We start from the raw sequence: 18,073 nt of genomic DNA, 5'->3' as shown, positions 1-18,073 counted from the left end.
CTTGAGAAACAGGTAATTTTTTAATTTTATATATAACCACTTTGTAATACCTGTTCACCAAAGACTTTTTAGCAACGTAACGATATTACACATAAAAAATAAAAAAACACACGCAAACATTGGAAATCAGTTTTTGGCAGGCAATCCACTTTTTGCCACAACACCGGGATACTCTCTTGCTTCTTTTATGTTGAAAGATTGGGTTGGTTTCCTGTTGTTATGGCAGTGAAACTGCAGGCGCAGTAAAAGGATGGCGACATTAGCCGAGCTAGAGGATAGGCTGCAACAAAGATCCGTGCGAGGCAATAGTCTGACGGTTTTGGTTTTCAAACTACAAAATGAATGAAATGTTTGGATCAATTAAGTAACAATCCCTTTGAGACCTTATACCAGGGGTCGGCAACCCTGTGCACGCCTGCCACAGCTGGCACGAAAAGGGTTAACTGATGGCACGACCCGCAGTGAATTACTCTGAGAAGGTGCATTAAAAATAAAGGGCACCGATGCACATCGCAAGTTAGCTCGCATAGACACATTAGTTGTGTTGCTTCTTAATGACGGCATCTTAGCTAATTACCCAATTACCAGATTCAACTTGTAATTGGCCAAAAATCACCTAGCCTAACGGTGAGAGGGACCTTGCTAGCTGACAGTTTTTTCAAGCGATGTTGAAATTTCCACATTCCGACACTTCAAATGCCTCAGAGCTGTCCACTCAGCGCAGCATCAGCACCACGGAAATACAATAGTGTACTAATGGTAAATGGTCTGTATTTGTATAGCGCTTTACTTGTTCCTAAGGACCCCAAAGCGCTTTACACTATACACACACACACACATTCACACACTGGTGATGGCAAGCTACAGTGTAGCTACAGCCGCCCTGGGGCGCACTGACAGAGGCGACGCCAACATGCCAACAAATATAGATCTATAAAGTTGTTCTATATAGTGTGTAACTGTTGATATAGAGCGTTATTAAATTTATTGCTAATGCAATGGTTGATATGGCACATTGACTTCTGAGGAAATTTTAGATGGCACTCATCAGAAAGGTGGACGACCCCTGCCTTATACTATGATACAAATGTTTAAAAAAGCAAAGAAAAGTGCTTTAGTGCTTGTCTTTTAGCTAACACAGTGTAGGAGAAAAAATTACATTAATAAATAATATGAACAATAATCACAAATCTAAGAAAAGCAGCTGCATGAGGCTACAATAGAAACACGTGTTCACACATGATAGCAGTGACAGTGAGGTTGAATCAGTCTGACGGAGGACGAGCTCTACTGTGGGGGTGATGGGCTGTCCATGATTCGACTCAAACACTTCCAAATTCTGACCAATGATGCTTGCAGTCTTGTGGATTAGTTTGTTGATTCAGCTGCATCTCTGCACTGATGCTGCCCTTCAGCAGAGTAAACGGCTCTTGCTGCCACAGACTGGTAGAACATCTCCAACATCCTGCTGCACACATTAAAGGACCCAAGCTTCTTTAGAAAGTAGTTTCTCGTACACAGCATCACTGTTGGTCCTCAACAAAAAGCATATTTTTTTTACTTAGGACATTCATGTCAAGTAAAAAGATTACTTCTATAGCACATTTAAAAACCTCAGCTGAAAAAGTACATAAAAGTTACTAAATCAACATTGGATCAAGAAACATCCAAGATTAGCTGTTTCACAGGCCGCAGGAATGCAGCACCAAACCATCAAGACACGTAACAAGATTTAAAACTGGATCCTCAAAGCAGTAACATATTTAAAGGGATAAACGAGTCACAGCTGGAAGCTGATGTGAACGCCTGCTTAACGATCAGGCTGACAAAACTTTCAGGCTGCTGCAGACACCGCTTCTATTTCTGCTGTAATCTGATTACACTTCCTGTTAAATATGTTCAGTCACTAAATCATGTCAAATGACATTAGAGTATTTAAAAGTAGAATGGGAGGGAGAGCCTTCAGTTTTCAGGCCCCTCTTCTGTGGAACCAGCTTCCAGTTTGGATTCGGGAGACAGACACTATCTCTCTACTTTTAAGATTAGGCTTAAAACTTTCCTTTTTGCTAAAGCATATAGTTAGGGCTGGACCAGGTGACCCTGAATCCTCCCTTAGTTATGCTGCAATAGACGTAGGCTGCCGGGGGATTGCCATGAGGCATTGAGTTTTTCATTTTCAGTCACCTTTCTCACTCACTATGTATTAATAGACCTCTCTGCATTGAATCATATCTGTTATTAACCTCTGTCTCTCTTCCACAGCATGTCTTATATCCTGTCTTCCTTCTCTCACCCCAACCGGTCACAGCAGATGGCCCCGCCCCTCCCTGAGCCTGGTTCTGCCGGAGGTTTCTTCCTGTTAAAAGGGAGTTTTTCCTTCCCACTGTCGCCAAAGTGCTTGCTCATAGGGGGTCATATGATTGTTGGGTTTTTCTCTGTATCTATGAAGCGCCTTGAGGCGACTTTTGTTGTGATCTGGCGTTATATAAATAAAATTGAATTGAATTGAAAAGGTTCAGTCTGAAAATAATCTGAATCCACTTTAGCGGGTCAACCAGAACCGAATCATAGGCTCCTGAACAGACCAGAGTCCACCTGCACAGCAAAATCAGGATCATGTATCAGTCTGGACCTCCCAGCTCATTCTGTCCAGATCAAAGAGATATGAGGCCACTAACACACCTGTCTGACCCCCAGTCAATGCATCAGTGTCCACAACCTTCAGAACAGTCAGGAAACAGTGTGATCACTCTTTAATAATCTGATGCTACTGATGCTGTTTAATAAAGTTTATTTTCTATTTGAAGTCCAGCTCTCAACTCCTCTGAGCCCCTCCCTCCACACGGCAGCGTTTTGTCCGTCACGTGCCAGGTGAGGCGCAAACACCACCTCCAACCTGCGGAGAGCACTGCTCTGGTCACCACGGACGACCGTTCCTTGGAGACGGCTCATCATCAGCCGAACCATCACCTGATTGGCCCACGCCAACCCAAGAGCAGGAGACACGGTGGACAGCGAAGGCCTGAGTAGGAGGAAATTTATGCTGAAGTGGTTCTGAGGTCAAAGGTCAAAATGTGATCAGCTCATAAAGAAGATATCTGATTTACCCCATACTGTTGTGTGATTGGCTGAAAACATCTGTTACCTGGAAAACAAACACCTGTCACTGATTAGTGGTCAGAGATAAGAGACTGAACTCTGGTGTGCTACCTGGATGGTGTTACCTGGTTGATGCAGAGCACAGGTGTGCTGAACTCCTGACTCAGGTGATGCAGCATGGAGGAGAAGGTGAGTAGCTGTCTGTTCCTCTCTAGCCAATCATCGGCCTGGAACTCGGTCCTGAACAGCGCTGCCACTGAGTCGACCACGATTAGTCGCACCAGACCGCGTGTCAGTAGGAGGCGGGCACGGCGTGTTAGGCACACCAGGAGGGAATCCTGAGGACAGAGCAAGAAGTTATGGGTTGTAACGGGGTCTGAACAGATGTCGCATGATCAGACTTACCAGATCCGCGGTATGCTCAATGTAAACGTGGTCGCTGAAGCGAAGACTGCTTACAAGGTCCGCAGGAACGTCAGAACGCAGACAGACTTGCTCGCCAATCAGCTGGTGCAGACGCTTAATGGGAAATGAGTCCTCAGTGCAGACATACAACGCACCTGGAACCAACAACGAACACACAAATAATGAATGTGACATATCAGAGGTTATTTATTAACTTACAAATCAGCAGGTCATTGAACAGGTAAAGTAAGTAAGTAAATTTTTATTTATATAGCACTTTTCTAGATAAAAGATTACAAAGTGCTTCACACAGAGATTAAGTATAAAACAAAAACAGACAAAAGTTAACAAAAATGCAAATTTAAAAATGTGTTTTTAGTTGTTATTAAAAAGAGACTACTGAGTCCACAGATCTTAAGCTCAGTAGGAGAGAGTTCCATGGTCTGGGAGCCACAGTGGTAAAAGCTCTGTCTCCCTTAGTTCTCAGCCTTGTATGCTGAATAACAAGTAGGGCTTGATCACATGACCTCAGGGACCTGCTAGGGACATAGGGCTTTAAAAGTTCAATGATGCAAGCTGGTGCTTGTCCATGAAGGTCAGAACCAGAATCTTAAAATGGACTCTGAATTTAATGGGGAGGCAGTGCAACTGTATTAGCAACGGTGTCACATGTGAGTACTTTGATGATCTGGCCGGAAGCCTTGCTGCAGCGTTTTGAACAATCATCAGATGCTCCAAGGAGTTTTTGCTTAGACATGTAAACAGTGAATTACAGTAGTCTAATCATGATGAAATGAATGCATGTATAACAACTCCAGTTCAGTGCGAGATACAATAGGGCTTAATTTAGCAATGTTTCTTAAGTGATAAAACCAAGACCAAACCAGAGATTTGACATGAGCATCCAAAGTGAGAGGTGGGTCAATTTTATTTATATAGCGCCAAATCACAACAACAGTCGCCTCAAGGCGATTTATATTGTAAACAATGTTCCCTCTAAGCTGCGCACGTGCGCAATTGCGCACTGTAGGCACGGTCTCTGCGCACAAAAATTCTAACCTGAATTGAAATTAAAATTAATACTTTGACAATTCTGTTTTGCAGTGTTAGTCAGTAAGTGACTGGCTGCTCCCATATGGGATTAGAACGATGCCATCTTATCCCATAGTCCAGCCAATAATGCGATTCACATTCGCACATACGCAGCTAATCAACATCGTTGACAGGCTATGACAACGTTCTTATATGCTGACACCGGTGTTTTAGCTAGCAAAGCGCCGTGGCTGATGTGGAGTGAAGCCACGTTAATGACAACGTGTACAACCATTGGAGATGTGAGCAGGACAGACGGAACAATTGACGGAAAAAGTGTGGACTTTATACTAGTTTTTAAATTGAGTTGATAGGCCACGTAAAACCATAATTATGATAAAAATATCTGCAATGTTTGGTTTTCTTCCTGAATACTATCGTTGTTTATATTTACTGCGGGAAGAAACGGTAAAAACGGCGTTTTATACGAAAAAAAGGCTCGAAAACACTCTCTGCCTGTGAGCAAAAACAAACCCTACCCCCCTCTCCCTTTCCTATTCGTCCAAAAAAGTACCATGTCAACCAAACAAAAAATGATATGGCAATGTGGCATTTAGTTGTTAAGAAACGGGGGGAAGTTTTAGGAGTGATGGAGGTGTTTTGAGATGTGAGAGATTTGAGACGTTTAGTGCAAATCCTGTGTAGTTAGTGTGTAGTGTAGTCAATAGTTTTGTTGTGTGTGTCAGAACAATGAGGCGACTGCTGAATGTTACAGGTGTTACAGGAGTGATACATCTCCTGTTGTCAGGCCTGCAGGTATCAGGCTGTTGTCAAAGGAGCTTGCAAAGAAAAGCGTCTGGACTTCTTTTAAGTTACTTGAAGACGTTTCACCTCTCATCCGAGAAGCTTCTTCAGTTCTAAGGTCAAATGGTGGAGAGTCCCAGATATAAACCTAGTGGGCGTAACCCCCCACAGAGGGACAAAAGGACCCCCTGATGATCCTCTAATCGCCTGAGCCAAGGTGTGAAACTGGGTGTGGGTCCCAATCAGCCAGAGTTTCGGGTGAGTTCATTGTGAAACCTGGCCCCACCTTATCATGCGAATTCCTGAGATCAGATGGCCCAGGATGTGAGTGGGCGTTAAGGCGTCTGGGAAGGGATCTCAAAACTGGATTATAGATGGCAGAGAGTTGGTGTCGTAAACCACCGCCTCTGTTCAAAGATGGTCGCTCACAGTGGACATAGATGGCTTCTTTCACTCGTCTTTCAAACCATCATTAAATGGGCGTTCTTAAAGTCAGCAAAGAGGCACAGAAAAGAAGACCAGACACCAGCGAGGGAGGATAAGAAAGACAGACGCAACAATGTTGTCATCCCCTATGTAGCCGGTGTATCAGAAAAACTCAGGAGAGTTTTCTCCAAGCATGACATCCCGGTGCATTTCAGACCCAGCAACACGCTCAGACAAAAACTGGTTCACCCGAAAGACAAAATGCCAAAACACAGACTTAACAATGTGGTGTATGCTGTATAGTGCAGCGAGGAATGCCCAGACCTCTACATTGGAGAGACCAAACAGCCACTTCACAAGCGCATGGCACAACACAGAAGAGCCACCTCCACAGGACAAGACTCAGCTGTCCATCTGCATCTTAAGGATAAAGGTCACTCTTTCGAGGATGCCAATGTTCACATTTTGGACAGAGAGGACAGATGGTTTGAAAGACGAGTGAAAGAAGCCATCTATGTCCACTGTGAGCGACCATCTTTGAACAGAGGCGGTGGTTTTACGACACCAACTCTCTGCCATTTATAATCCAGTTTTGAGATCCCTTCCCAGACGCCTTAACGCCCACTCACATCCTGGGCCATCTGATCTCAGGAGTTCGCATGATAAGGTGGGGCCAGGTTTCACAATGAACTCACCCGAAACTCTGGCTGATTGGGACCCACACCCAGTTTCACACCTTGGCTCAGGCGATTAGAGGATCATCAGGGGGTCCTTTTGTCCCTCTGTGGGGGGTTACGCCCACTAGGTTTATATCTGGGACTCTCCACCATTTGACCTTAGAACTGAAGAAGCTTCTCGGATGAGAGGTGAAACGTCTTCAAGCAACTTAAAGAAGTCCAGACGCTTTTCTTTGCAAGCTCCTTTGACTACGATGACCTGGATGACTGAGAACCTTCCCAGACGTATCAGGCTGTTGTTCTCCTTTATCTTATAGTGGACAGAAATTATTTTTTGGAGTGGCACAAATTATTTGTGTGGCATCAGATTTGATGCAGAACAGCTGATTGTTCTGTAAATAGTTTGAAATGTTAGTTTAAAAAACGCCTTGGCTGCATTAAAAAAAAAAAATAGCTGCAAAAAATGTTGTTTGCATAACTCAGTTACTTTTTTGAAGACGTAACTATATAATTAATTGCCCAGCATTGGTCATTATGTACTATATTTTGCAGACAGAGTTACAGGACTCTCTCCCAGACCACAGACTCATAATAAGTCAAAGCTTTATATATTTAAAAAAAACAAAAAACAAAACAAAACAAAAAAAAAAAAACAAAGAAAGAAAAGAAAGTTGTGTTTTCGAAATTGGACTTCAAGTTATTTTTTACTTCCAATAGTGTTAACATACTACACAGGTCAATGACTAGATTTTTTTTTTTTTACATTTTCATTGTAAATGGGCTAAAGCAGTTAATTAAAAGTAGTCTAACATAAATGTAAACGCTGGCGTGACCACAGTGCACACGTGTGATGTCGCTCACAGTGGTCCAAGGGATCGCTCAGGGAGTTTGTGTGTTCGCTCAGACACGTGAAAAATTAGAGGGAACATTGATTGTAAGGTAGACCCTACAATAATACATACACAGAAAAAAACAGCAATAAAATGACCCCCTATGAGCAAGCACTTTGGCGACAGTGGGAAGGAAAAACTTCCTTTTAACAGGAAGAAACCTCCGGCAGAACCAGCCTCAGGAACGTGTGGCCATCTGCTGCGACCGGTTGGGGTGAGAGAAGGAAGACAGGATAAAAGGCATGCTGTAGAAGAGAGACAGAGATTAATAACAAGTATGATTCAATGCAGAGAGGGCTATTAACATATAGTGAGTGAAGAAGGTGACTGAAAATGAAAAACTCAATGCATCATGGGAGTCCCCCAGCAGCCTATGCCTATTGCAGCATAACTAAGGGAGGATTCAGGGTCACCTGGTCCAGCCCTAACATATAGTTAGCCAACAGGAATGTTTTAAGCCTAATCTTAAAAGTAGAGAAAGTGTCTGTCTCCCGAATCCAAACTGGAAGCTGGTTCCACAGAAGAGGGGCCTGAAAAATGAAGCCTTACCCACCCATTCTACTTTTAAATACTCTAGGAACAACAAGTAAGCCTGCAGTGCGAGAGCGAAGTGCTCTAATGGGGTGATATGGTCCTATAAGGTCATTAAGATAAGACGGGACCTGATTATTTAAGACCTTGTATGTGAGGAGCAGGATTTTGAATTCAATTCTGGATTTAACAGGGAGCAAATGAAGGTTCCTGATAGCTGACTTCACAAATATCGAAAGGGGACCAAAAGCATTCATTATCTTAGGTACATGTCTGTCAGGAGCACATACAGTGGGGCAAAAAAGTATTTAGTCAGCCACCGATTGTGCAAGTTCCCCCACCTAAAATGATGACAGAGGTCAGTAATTTGCACCAGAGGTACACTTCAACTGTGAGAGACAGAATGTGAAAAAAAAAAAATCCATGAATCCACATGGTAGGATTTGTAAAGAATTTATTCGTAAATCAGGGTGGAAAATAAATATTTGGTCAATAACAAAAATACAACTCAATACTTTGTAACATAACCTTTGTTGGCAATAACAGAGGTCAAACATTTACTATAGGTCTTTACCAGGTTTTTACACACAGTAGCTGGTATTTTGGCCCATTCCTCCATGCAGATCTTCTCGAGAGCAGTGATGTTTTGGGGCTGTCGCCGAGCAACACGGACTTTCAACTCCCGCCACAGATTTTCTATGGGGTTGAGGTCTGGAGACTGGCTAGGCCACTCCAGGACTTTCAAATGCTTCTTACGGAGCCACTCCTTTGTTGCCCGGGCGGTGTGTTTTGGATCATTGTCATGTTGGAAGACCCAGCCTCGTTTCATCTTCAAAGTTCTCACTGATGGAAGGAGGTTTTGGCTCAAAATCTCACGATACATGGCCCCATTCATTCTGTCCTTAACACGGATCAGTCGTCCTGTCCCCTTGGCAGAAAAACAGCCCCATAGCATGATGTTTCCACCCCCATGCTTCACAGTAGGTATGGTGTTCTTGGGATGCAACTCAGTATTCTTCTTCCTCCAAACACGACGAGTTGAGTTTATACCAAAAAGTTCTACTTTGATGATACAGCAGAGGATTGGGAGAATGTCATGTGGTCAGATGAAACCAATGTGCTCTCTGGCAAACTTCAGACGGGCCTGGACATGCACTGGCTTCAGCAGCGGAACACGTCTGGCACTGCGGGATTTGATTCCCTGCCGTTGTAGTGTGTTACTGATGGTGACCTTTATTACTTTGGTCCCAGCTCTCTGCAGGTCATTCACCAGGTCCCCCCGTGTGGTTCTGGGATCTTTGCTCACCGTTCTCATGATCATTTTGACCCCACGGGATGAGATCTTGCGTGGAGCCCCAGATCGAGGGAGATTATCAGTGGTCTTGTATATCTTCCATTTTCTGATGATTGCTCCCACAGTTGATTTTTTCACACCAAGCTGCTTGCCTATTGTAGATTCACTCTTCCCAGTGTGGTGCAGGTCTACAATACTTTTCCTGGTGTCCTTCGAAAGCTCTTTGGTCTTTGCCATGGCGGAGTTTGGAGTCTGACTGTTTGAGGCTGTGGACAGGTGTCTTTTATACAGATGATGAGTTCAAACAGGTGCCATTCATACAGGTAACGAGTGGGGGACAGAAAAGCTTCTTACAGAGGACGTTACAGGTCTGTGAGAGCCAGAGATTTTCCTTGTTTGAGGTGACCAAATACTTATTTTCCAACCTAATTTACGAATAAATTCTTTACAAATCCTACCATGTGAATTCATGGATTTTTTTTTCATTCTGTCTCTCACAGTTGAAGTGTACCTCTGGTGCAAATTACTGACCTCTGTCATCATTTTAAGTGGGGGAACTTCCACAATCGGTGGCTGACTAAATACTTTTTTGCCCCACTGTACGAGGAATTCAGATTCAAACATCTTGGGGCTTAAAAACAAAAAGTATAACTGGATGTCATTTGCATAGCAGTGGTAGCAAATGTCCTCAAAGGGGCTCAAAATATGCTGGAGAGGAAGTAGATGTATTAAAAACAATAAAGGCCCCAATACAGAATCTTGTGGCACACCGTAGGTGAGGGAAGTACTTAGAAACTGCCACAGAAAAGTATCATTCATACAGATATGAGGAGAACCACTTTAAGGCAGATCCATATACACCGACCCAATATAATTGGATAATTGGAGGTGAGCTTCCCTCCCTCCAAGACATCTACAGGAAGCAGTGCCTGAGGAAAGCGGGGAGGATCATCAAGGACTCCAGTCACCCCAGCCATAAACTGTTCAGACTGCTTCCATCAGACTGCTGAACACTTCATAGACACCTCAGCTTCACTACTGGAACTTTAACATTATGCACTCCATACTGTACAGTAACGCCACTGTTTTGCACATGTCTCACTTTGTATATTTTATTTTATATATTTTATTTATTGTTTACTCTATTTAATTTGTAAAATATGTACACACACACACACACACACACACACACACACACACACACACACACACACGTAGAAAAATATTTAGTATACACATCCAGAAATGCATATACTATTATATATTGTACATATATTTATTAGTTTCAGATGTAGCCATTCTTGTATTTTGCTTGTTTACATTATTGTATTTTGCACAACTCTGTTGCTTGTGAAGCTCGCACACAAGAATTTCACTCACATGTGCTGTACCAATGTACCTGCACATGTGATGTGACAATAAAAAGTGATTTGATTTGATTTGATATTTCAGCCTTTCAAGCAGAACGTGATGGTAAGCTGCATCAAAGGCCAACGTGAGGTCCAACATCAGCAGAACAGAACATTTTCCCGCATCGTTTTGCATCAAAATGTCACTGGAAACTCTAAGAAGGGCTGTTTCAGTAGAATGAGCTCTGCGTAAGCCAGACTGAAATTTGTCAAGAATATTGTGTTTATCCAAAACTGCTGTAAGCTGCTTAGCCACAACCTTTTCACTGAATGTATCACAAACCTACTGATTGGCAAAATCATGGTGCGTTCACTGACCTGCTCCCAGCCCTCCGTGCTCTGCTGGGTACTGCACCGAGAGGCTGAGCTGCAGGCCCACCTGAGTCTTGCCGGTGCCACTCTCTCCAGCCAGCTCAGTGATGCCCCCCACAGGCAAACCGCCCCTCAAAAGGCGGTCCAGAACTGGACAGCCGAGCCTGAGCTGGGCGCCAGACACGCCGTGCTGCAGCTGCTGTGCTGAACACATACACACACACACACTTGGTTAATGCATGATATCACATCACACAGTGTGTCCAGTAAGACTCTTCTCCTGACCTGTGATTGGAGGGTGCCTTCTGCAGACGGCAGCGGCAGCAGTGATCAGCTGCTGGACATCAGAGTTGGACAAACCGGTGAGTCTCTGCAGGTCTGGAGCAGAAGCACAAACCACATCCTTCACAGACTTTAGCTGAACTGCAGCAGGAGAAGCACAAGTGGTTACCGTGGAAACAATGGAAACAACCACAAAAAAAAGGAAGTCCAAGCAATTCATCACATCTCTGAATCTTTGGTGTTCACTGTCTAATCTGTAATAATTTGAATGGATTCTTAAAAAGAGCCAGCTGTCTCAGCTAATTACAGGCCAACCTCTAACCTTCCTTTCATCTTAAACATTCTTGAAAGAGTAGTTGTCAAACAGCTAACAGATCATCTGCAGAGGAATAGCTTATTTGAAGAGTTTCAGTCAGGTTTCAGAGTTCATCACAGCACAGAAACAGCTTTAGTGAAGGTTACAAATGATCTTCTTATGGCCTCTGACAGTGGACTCATCTCTTTGCTTGTCCTGCTAGACCTCAATGCAGTGTTCGATACTGTCGACCATGATATCCTATTAGAACAATTAGAGGATGCTGTAGGTATTATGTAGGACTGCTTTCTTCCATTTGCACAATATCTCTAAAATTAGAGCTACCCTGTCTCAGAGTGATGCTGAAAAACTAGCTTATGCATTTATTACTTCTAGGCTGGTTCATTATTATGAAGATCTAGCAAAAACTCCCCGAAAATACCTTCAGTTATTTCAAAATGCTGTAGCAAGAGTACTGACAGGGACTAGAGAGAGAGAGAGATTAGTCTACACAGTTATAATATTTGGAATAACAAGGATATCCTATATAAAGAAAACTTTTTTCTTAGTTTAGGAACAACATTATTTTAGTCAACCAATTATTCGATTCAAATTGTATGCTTTTCTCATATGACGAATTTTGTCTACATTTCAATTTAAGATAAGATAAGATAAGATAGAACTTTATTAATCCCTCGGGTGGGTTCCTCTGGGAAATTCGATTTCCAAAAAAGCACAGCACCGACAGAAGTTACAGAGTTACAGAATATTATATATATATATACACACACACACACACACACACACACACACACACACACACACACACACACACACACATATATATATAAATACAGAGACAATATAAATAAAATATACGAAGGGGATAAATAGAATAAATAGGAATAAAAAATAAAAATACAAGTGAATTGCACATTTCAAGTATTGAGGTCTATTACTTGGAAAGGCTGCCGTCACTCCAGCGCCATCTTTACTAAAAGATATTTAGCAATAAATCATGACAATTATATTAAAGCATTTGGGTCTATACCTTCAGGGGTTTGTATGCTTTATAAGAATAAACACTAATATCCCTTCATACCACAGGCCACTGGCATCTCCAATACAAACTGTTGTTGGTAAGACTTCTGGCAGAGATTATGTGTTTTTATCTCAGAACATGTATTTAAAGGATTTGCACTGTTCTGAAACTACGTATTATTTGGGTTCCACAAAAACTAAAGACAATTCAACATTGATAACAGGTATATGATTAACTTGTTAATCTTAAAGGTTAAATTTCATATTCACAAATCCAAATGTTTAGGGAGACATCCCTCCTTTTATGTATACTCCTATGAGCTTTTATAATATCTAAATTCAATTAAGAATTCTACTAACCCCAAAGGCTATGGTTGTATGTGAAAAAATAAAGATCCTCCAATCTTTACTCTTTGGCTTAATCAGTTAAACTTCTCCCCTTAGCGTACCGGTATGCGTATTGTAGGTTCTGAAAAATGGTCGTTTGTTTGTTTGTGGTTTACAATTTCTTTAAGTACAACACCTTCAATGTAATACTGTTTTAATTCTACTTTGTACTGACCTTTAAATAAAGGTTTAAAAAGAGAGAAAAAAAACTATAGAGAGAGACCATATTTCTCCTATATTGGCTTCCCCTCAGTGGCTCCCTGTTAAATCCAGAATAGTTGGAATAACTGCAGATTAATAACATAAGATGAGCTCGGTGCTGTTACCTCTCCTCAGGGCAGCGCTGACCCGCGGGTGGAGCAGTAGTTGGTCGCAGTTCATCCCGCTGACCTCCGTCCGTCCGACTGTGTGTTTGTTTACATCAAAAGCGCCACTGCATCGAAAATAACCCGCCGAACGAGAAACGTCATCAGGCGGCGCCGGGTGGTACCGTTCAACACAGTCTGGGGGGAGGAGCGGGGTTATTTCTGGGTCAAAAGAAGTCGGTTTGTTTCATTGAGTCGAATCCAGATGATATAACATATTGGTGACGTGATAACAGTTACATTCGTTCAGGGTTTAATTATTAGGATTCAAATGCTTTCCTTTCCACACCCACGTCACCAACTCATGTCCTGTGCCTATTGAGTAACGTCACTCCAGCGCGCCACAGGAAGAAAACAAACTGCAATCTGAAAACAGTCAGTGATCAATAACTGATCAATAACCGTTATTAGCAGCCAATAAGGTGACCGGATGTGTTCTGGGACGGAACACTGTTTCTAACGGACCAGACTCTGAAGTTCTCCCGGTGAGTGGATCCAGATCTCTGGGAGAGGAGCTCCCCGGTCCCGGTGTTTCAGGTTAGCCGATTATATTTGTTTACATGTTCCAGGTGCAGCATCCGATGCTGATTAAAAATATTTAAATAAAGTTAGAGGAAAAAAAAACTCTGACTGGACTCCAACCTTTGTTTTTATGACATAAATCACAAACCGACATTTTCCTGCTAACGCCATTGAGCAGCTCAGCGGGAGTCTGAGTTCACCTGCTGCTGATATGGTGACAGGCCAGTGCTGGTCTGGGCATCAGGAAGCTGGTGATCCACTGGCAGGTGGAGGTGGGTGAGCTTCTGGTGGAACATGTCTGGGATGATGGTGTTGAAGGCCAAACTGAAACCCATGAACAGTATCTGGCGTGTGTCTCAGGTTGGTCGAGGTGATGCAGTATCTAGTGCAGACCCATAGTGACTGCATCGGATCGGCTGACCCGTTTGCCCAGTAGGCAACTTAGAGAGAACAGTCATCTTGATTTTAACATCAGGATAACAGCAACTTACCATCTTAGTGTTTCAATTTCTTCAAAATTAACAATAAAGGGCTCTGATGTAACACAACCATGCATTCAAGTGAGGAAATATCCCTTTCCATTTACGGCAATCTATCAAAAGTTAAGCAGAGTCTTCTTAACTCACAGCTTCCATGTTCTCTTCCATGTGTTGCATAAGGAGGCAAGCCAAAGAGGTGGAGTTAAATAGTATCCAACAAATTCACAGAGAACAGGATGTGATGTGTGGTGGTGTAGGGAAGTAGGAAAAGGTTTAAAACTTGTCATTTTAACTAAAAGTGATCTGCTGATCAGATTTGTTCTGAGCTGAGCCAATCAGACTGTTTCATACATGTAAACAGGTAACAGCTGCAACCAATAAGAGTCACCCAAGTTTGAATCACAGAGTTTTGAATCCTCTTTAAGACACACACACACACACTGTCTGCTGTCTGTAATTATTAATGTCTGCAGTCACAGGTGGATGAAGGTGGGGGTGAAAGTGAATCAGGGATCTGCTCTGAGCTCTTTCTTGTTTGCAGTAGTAATGAACACACTGAAAGATGAGGTCAGGCTGGGGTCACTGTGGATGATAATGTCTGCAGATGATACTGTGACCTAAGGTGAGATTAGGGAGCAGGTGGAGGTATGAAAGAGTAGAAGCAAGATAGAATACATGAGTGTGAATGAGAGGGAGACAAGGTGGAAGGTGAACATGGAGAAGCAGAGGTAGTGGTAGAGGGTCGTCCATGTAGTGAAGGAGGACATGCAGAGGGTTGGTGTGACATAGGAGGAGATGGAGACATATGACTGGCTGAAATGTTGTATGAGTCATCATCAGTGAGTGTACAGTGGAGCTATCCTACACATGACAGTGACTTGTTTCCTGTGTTGACCTTCATACTCATCGTCATGTGAAAGTTTAATATTTAACCGGTCTCTCCACCTCAGGGACTGCTGACCTCTGACCTCCACCATGAGCTCCCGGGTGTGCAGGACCTGCGGGGGGTCTGATATTGACGTGGACCAGGCTCGTGGCAGCGCCGTGTGCACCAGCTGTGGTTCGGTTCTGGAGGACAACATCATCGTGTCCGAGGTCCAGTTTGTGGAGGGAAGCGGAGGCGTGTCGTCCGCCGTGGGACAGTTTGTGTCTGCTGATGGTGAGACGCCAACAGAGGCAGGTTAGGGTGGTTTAGGGTGAAACAGGAAGGGCTGGTAATCCGCAGCATCAGCAAGTTTCAGAGACCATGTGAGTTTGCTGAAGTCCATCCAGGTTTCACAGATACAGCTCAAGCAGGCTTCGGACGTCTCTCTGACCAGTTCAGGTAATTTAATTAGTGCCACGTTTTAGAAGAAAACATCATGAGAAACAAGTCGCTGTGTTTCAAAGCTTCTCATCCAGAATCAGAAACATGTCCACCTGAGCATTCCCCTCGTTGTAATTAATTGATGTCCATCATCCCATGATGCATTGAGTATTCTTCAGTCACTATGTGTTAATAGACCTTTCTGCACCGAAGCATACTTGTTATTAATCTCTGTCTCTCTTCCATAGCATGTCTTTTATCCTGTCTTCCTTCTCTCACCCCAAGTGGTCATGGCAAATGGCCACCCCTCCCTGAGCCTGCTTCTGCTGGAGGTTTCTTCCTGTTGAAAGGGAGTTTTTCATTCCCACTGTCACCAAAGTGCTCACTCATAGGGGGTTATATGATTGTTGGTTTTTTCTCTGTATGTATTATTGTAGGGTCTGCCTTACAATATAAAGTGCCTTGAGCCGACTGTTGTTGTGATTTTGCGTTATATAAATAAAATTGAATTGAATTTTTAAAGTCAGTAAACACGTTTGCTATACAATCATTCCACCCTAGAATGAACACTCAACTTTGACTTCATGCCTGTGATGAGTGTCTAACACTAACCTGTCTTTACCCAAAATGCTCTGCAGCAACTACAGTGTCAAAAGTCAAAGTCCTCTGAACAGCTGTCTTTCTGCCTGCCCATCAGGTCCCGTTAAAGCGCCACTTCTTGGTTCTGGTTTCCACACCAGCGTTGGTAAAGAGTCGCGAGCCCAGACACTTCAGAACGGTGAGTCCTTTGACTGTTTGGGGGCAGGGTGTCCAGGTGAGCCACAGGTGTAACGAGCCTGTGTGTGTGCAGGTAAGCGTCAGATCCAGCAGCTGGGCAGTCAGTTGCAGCTCAACCAGCACTGCCTCGACACCGCCTTCAACTTCTTCAAGCTAGTCGTCAGCAAACACCTGACCCGGGGCCGCAAGACAGAGCACGTCATCGCTGCCTGCCTCTACCTTGTGTGCCGCACTGAGGGCACGCCACGTATCCTAGCAACCACTCTGACCCACTGAGCATGTGCAAACTGCCGAGACAAACCTGAACTCTGAAACCGCGATGGCCTACAGTCAGTTTACATGCAGCCAGGTGAACCACTGAACTGGTTTCCTCACCTGTAGCTCAGGTGTGCAGCTCATCTCCTCTTTTAAAACTACCGTATTTTCACGACCATAAGGCGCACTTAAAAGTCTTAGATTTTCTTCAAAAAGTACGGCGCGCCCTATAGCGCAGTGCGCCCTGTGTGTTGTAAGGAGGACGTAGTAGAGAACACCATGAGAACGCTAAAGGGTGAAGTGTGAGCGTTGATCGTATATACCGGACAATCGCACATACCTGTATAAAAGGACAGGTATGTGCATTATGTGGAACATCGTTGTTTTAACAACCCTGAAAATGGCAAAGAGACACGCTTATGAAGCACAGTTTAAACTGAAGGCCATCAGCTATGCGGAGGAACATGGAAATCGAGCAGCCGCGAGAGAATTTAAGATTAACGAATCGATGGTTTGCAAATGGAGGAAGCTAGAAAACAAGCTCCGGCAGGTCAAGAAAACGCAGCTGAGTTTCCGCGGACATAAGGCGAGGTGGCCCAAGTTGGAGGAAAGACTCGAGCGGTGGATCATCGAGCAAAGAACGAGCGGGAGAAGCGTTTCGACGGTCACCATTCGGCTAAAAGCAGTTTCACTAGCTGAAGAGATGAACATTGAACATTTCCAAGGAGGTCCGTCTTGGTGCTTTCGTTTTATGAAACGGTGCCATTTTTCCATCCGGACCAGGACTACGGTAGCGCAGCAACTTCCAGCGGATTATAAGGAAAAGCTGGCCATCTTCCGCAGCAAACACATCGGCGACAAAAACATCCAGCCCAGCCACATCACAAACATGGACGAGGTCCCGCTCACTTTTGACATCCCGGTGAGTCACACTGTGGAGAAGAAGGGGACCAGCACGGTAGCGATACGCACAACGGGGTATGAAAAGTCTTCTTTTACTGTTGTGCTTGGCTGCCATGCTAATGGACAGAAACTGCCGCCTATGGTGATTTTTAAGCGAAAGACTTTGCCTAAAGAGAAGTTTCCAGCAGGAATCATAATTAAGGCAAATGAAAAGGGCTGGATGGATGAGGAAATGATGAAAGAGTGGCTGAGGGAGGTGTATGTAAGGAGACCAGGTGGTTTTTTCCACGCATCACCATCGCTCTTAATCTGTGACTCTATGCGTGCCCCTCTCACAGCCGATGTGAAAAAACTAGTGAAACAAATGAACTGTGAGCTTGCTGTCATTCCGGGAGGCCTGACAAAGGAACTCCAACCGCTGGGCATCGGTGTGAACCGCCCGTTCAAAGTAAGACTGCGAGCGGCCTGGGAGCGATGGATGACCGTTGGGGACCACAGTTTCACCAAGAGTGGAAGGCAGCGCCGGGCGAGTTACGCCACAATTTGCCAATGGATTGTAGATGCTTGGGCTAACATGTCTGC

The 18,073-nt window shown here is 43.8% G+C and overlaps 2 protein-coding genes across 10 annotated transcripts in view; one reads left to right on the top strand and one right to left on the bottom strand.

Moving 5' to 3' along the window:
- On the bottom strand, positions 1–14,253 carry xrcc3 (X-ray repair complementing 3). Of its 4 annotated transcripts, none has more exons than XM_086265390.1 (7): positions 13,211–14,253; positions 11,165–11,257; positions 10,886–11,083; positions 3,505–3,659; positions 3,225–3,437; positions 3,108–3,160; positions 1–3,022 (listed from the first exon to the last, which is right to left on the bottom strand). In XM_086265390.1, the coding sequence occupies exons 1-7, from the start codon at positions 13,263–13,265 to the stop codon at positions 2,791–2,793; spliced, it is 999 nt and encodes a 332-aa protein (XP_086121516.1). In that variant the 5' UTR covers positions 13,266–14,253; the 3' UTR covers positions 1–2,790. The 4 variants fall into 4 exon arrangements, with proteins under 4 accessions (XP_086121516.1, XP_086121514.1, XP_086121515.1 ...); XM_086265388.1 differs by having other exon boundaries at positions 11,165–11,302; positions 13,211–14,251; XM_086265389.1 differs by having other exon boundaries at positions 3,108–3,145; positions 11,165–11,302; positions 13,211–14,236.
- brf1b (BRF1 general transcription factor IIIB subunit b) overlaps positions 13,290–18,073 on the top strand; it is a 15,228-nt gene continuing 10,444 nt past the window's right edge. The window contains exons 1-4 of one of the 6 annotated variants that reach the window (XM_086265377.1): positions 13,290–13,786; positions 15,201–15,409; positions 16,254–16,334; positions 16,407–16,580. In XM_086265377.1, coding sequence (XP_086121503.1) covers positions 15,226–15,409; positions 16,254–16,334; positions 16,407–16,580 — 439 coding nt within the window. In that variant the 5' untranslated portion in view covers positions 13,290–13,786; positions 15,201–15,225. The remainder of the gene's footprint in view (positions 13,787–15,200; positions 15,410–16,253; positions 16,335–16,406; positions 16,581–18,073) is intronic. The other 5 variants (XM_086265376.1, XM_086265375.1, XM_086265379.1 and 2 more) reach the window with 5 other exon arrangements.

This window comes from Aulonocara sp. 'chitande type north' Nkhata Bay, linkage group LG15 (genome assembly GCF_057382095.1).
Source record: "Aulonocara sp. 'chitande type north' Nkhata Bay isolate Kocher_YH1m ecotype deep benthic linkage group LG15, A_spYH_male_GT1.1, whole genome shotgun sequence".
Classification (NCBI taxonomy): domain Eukaryota; kingdom Metazoa; phylum Chordata; class Actinopteri; order Cichliformes; family Cichlidae; genus Aulonocara; species Aulonocara sp. 'chitande type north' Nkhata Bay.
This window is presented reverse-complemented; position numbering and strand designations above follow the sequence as displayed.

Bases quoted from the DNA above. Each gene is read 5' to 3' on its own strand.
- xrcc3 (XM_086265388.1), bottom strand. From the start codon at position 13,265: ATGAACTGCGACCAACTACTGCTCCACCCGCGGGTCAGCGCTGCCCTG. The intron at 11,303-13,210 runs GTAACAGCACCG...CTCCTGCTGCAG, and splicing joins CAGCGCTGCCCTGAGGAGAG to TTCAGCTAAAGTCTGTGAAG. The intron at 3,438-3,504 runs GTAAGTCTGATC...CTCTGTCCTCAG, and splicing joins TTGAGCATACCGCGGATCTG to GATTCCCTCCTGGTGTGCCT.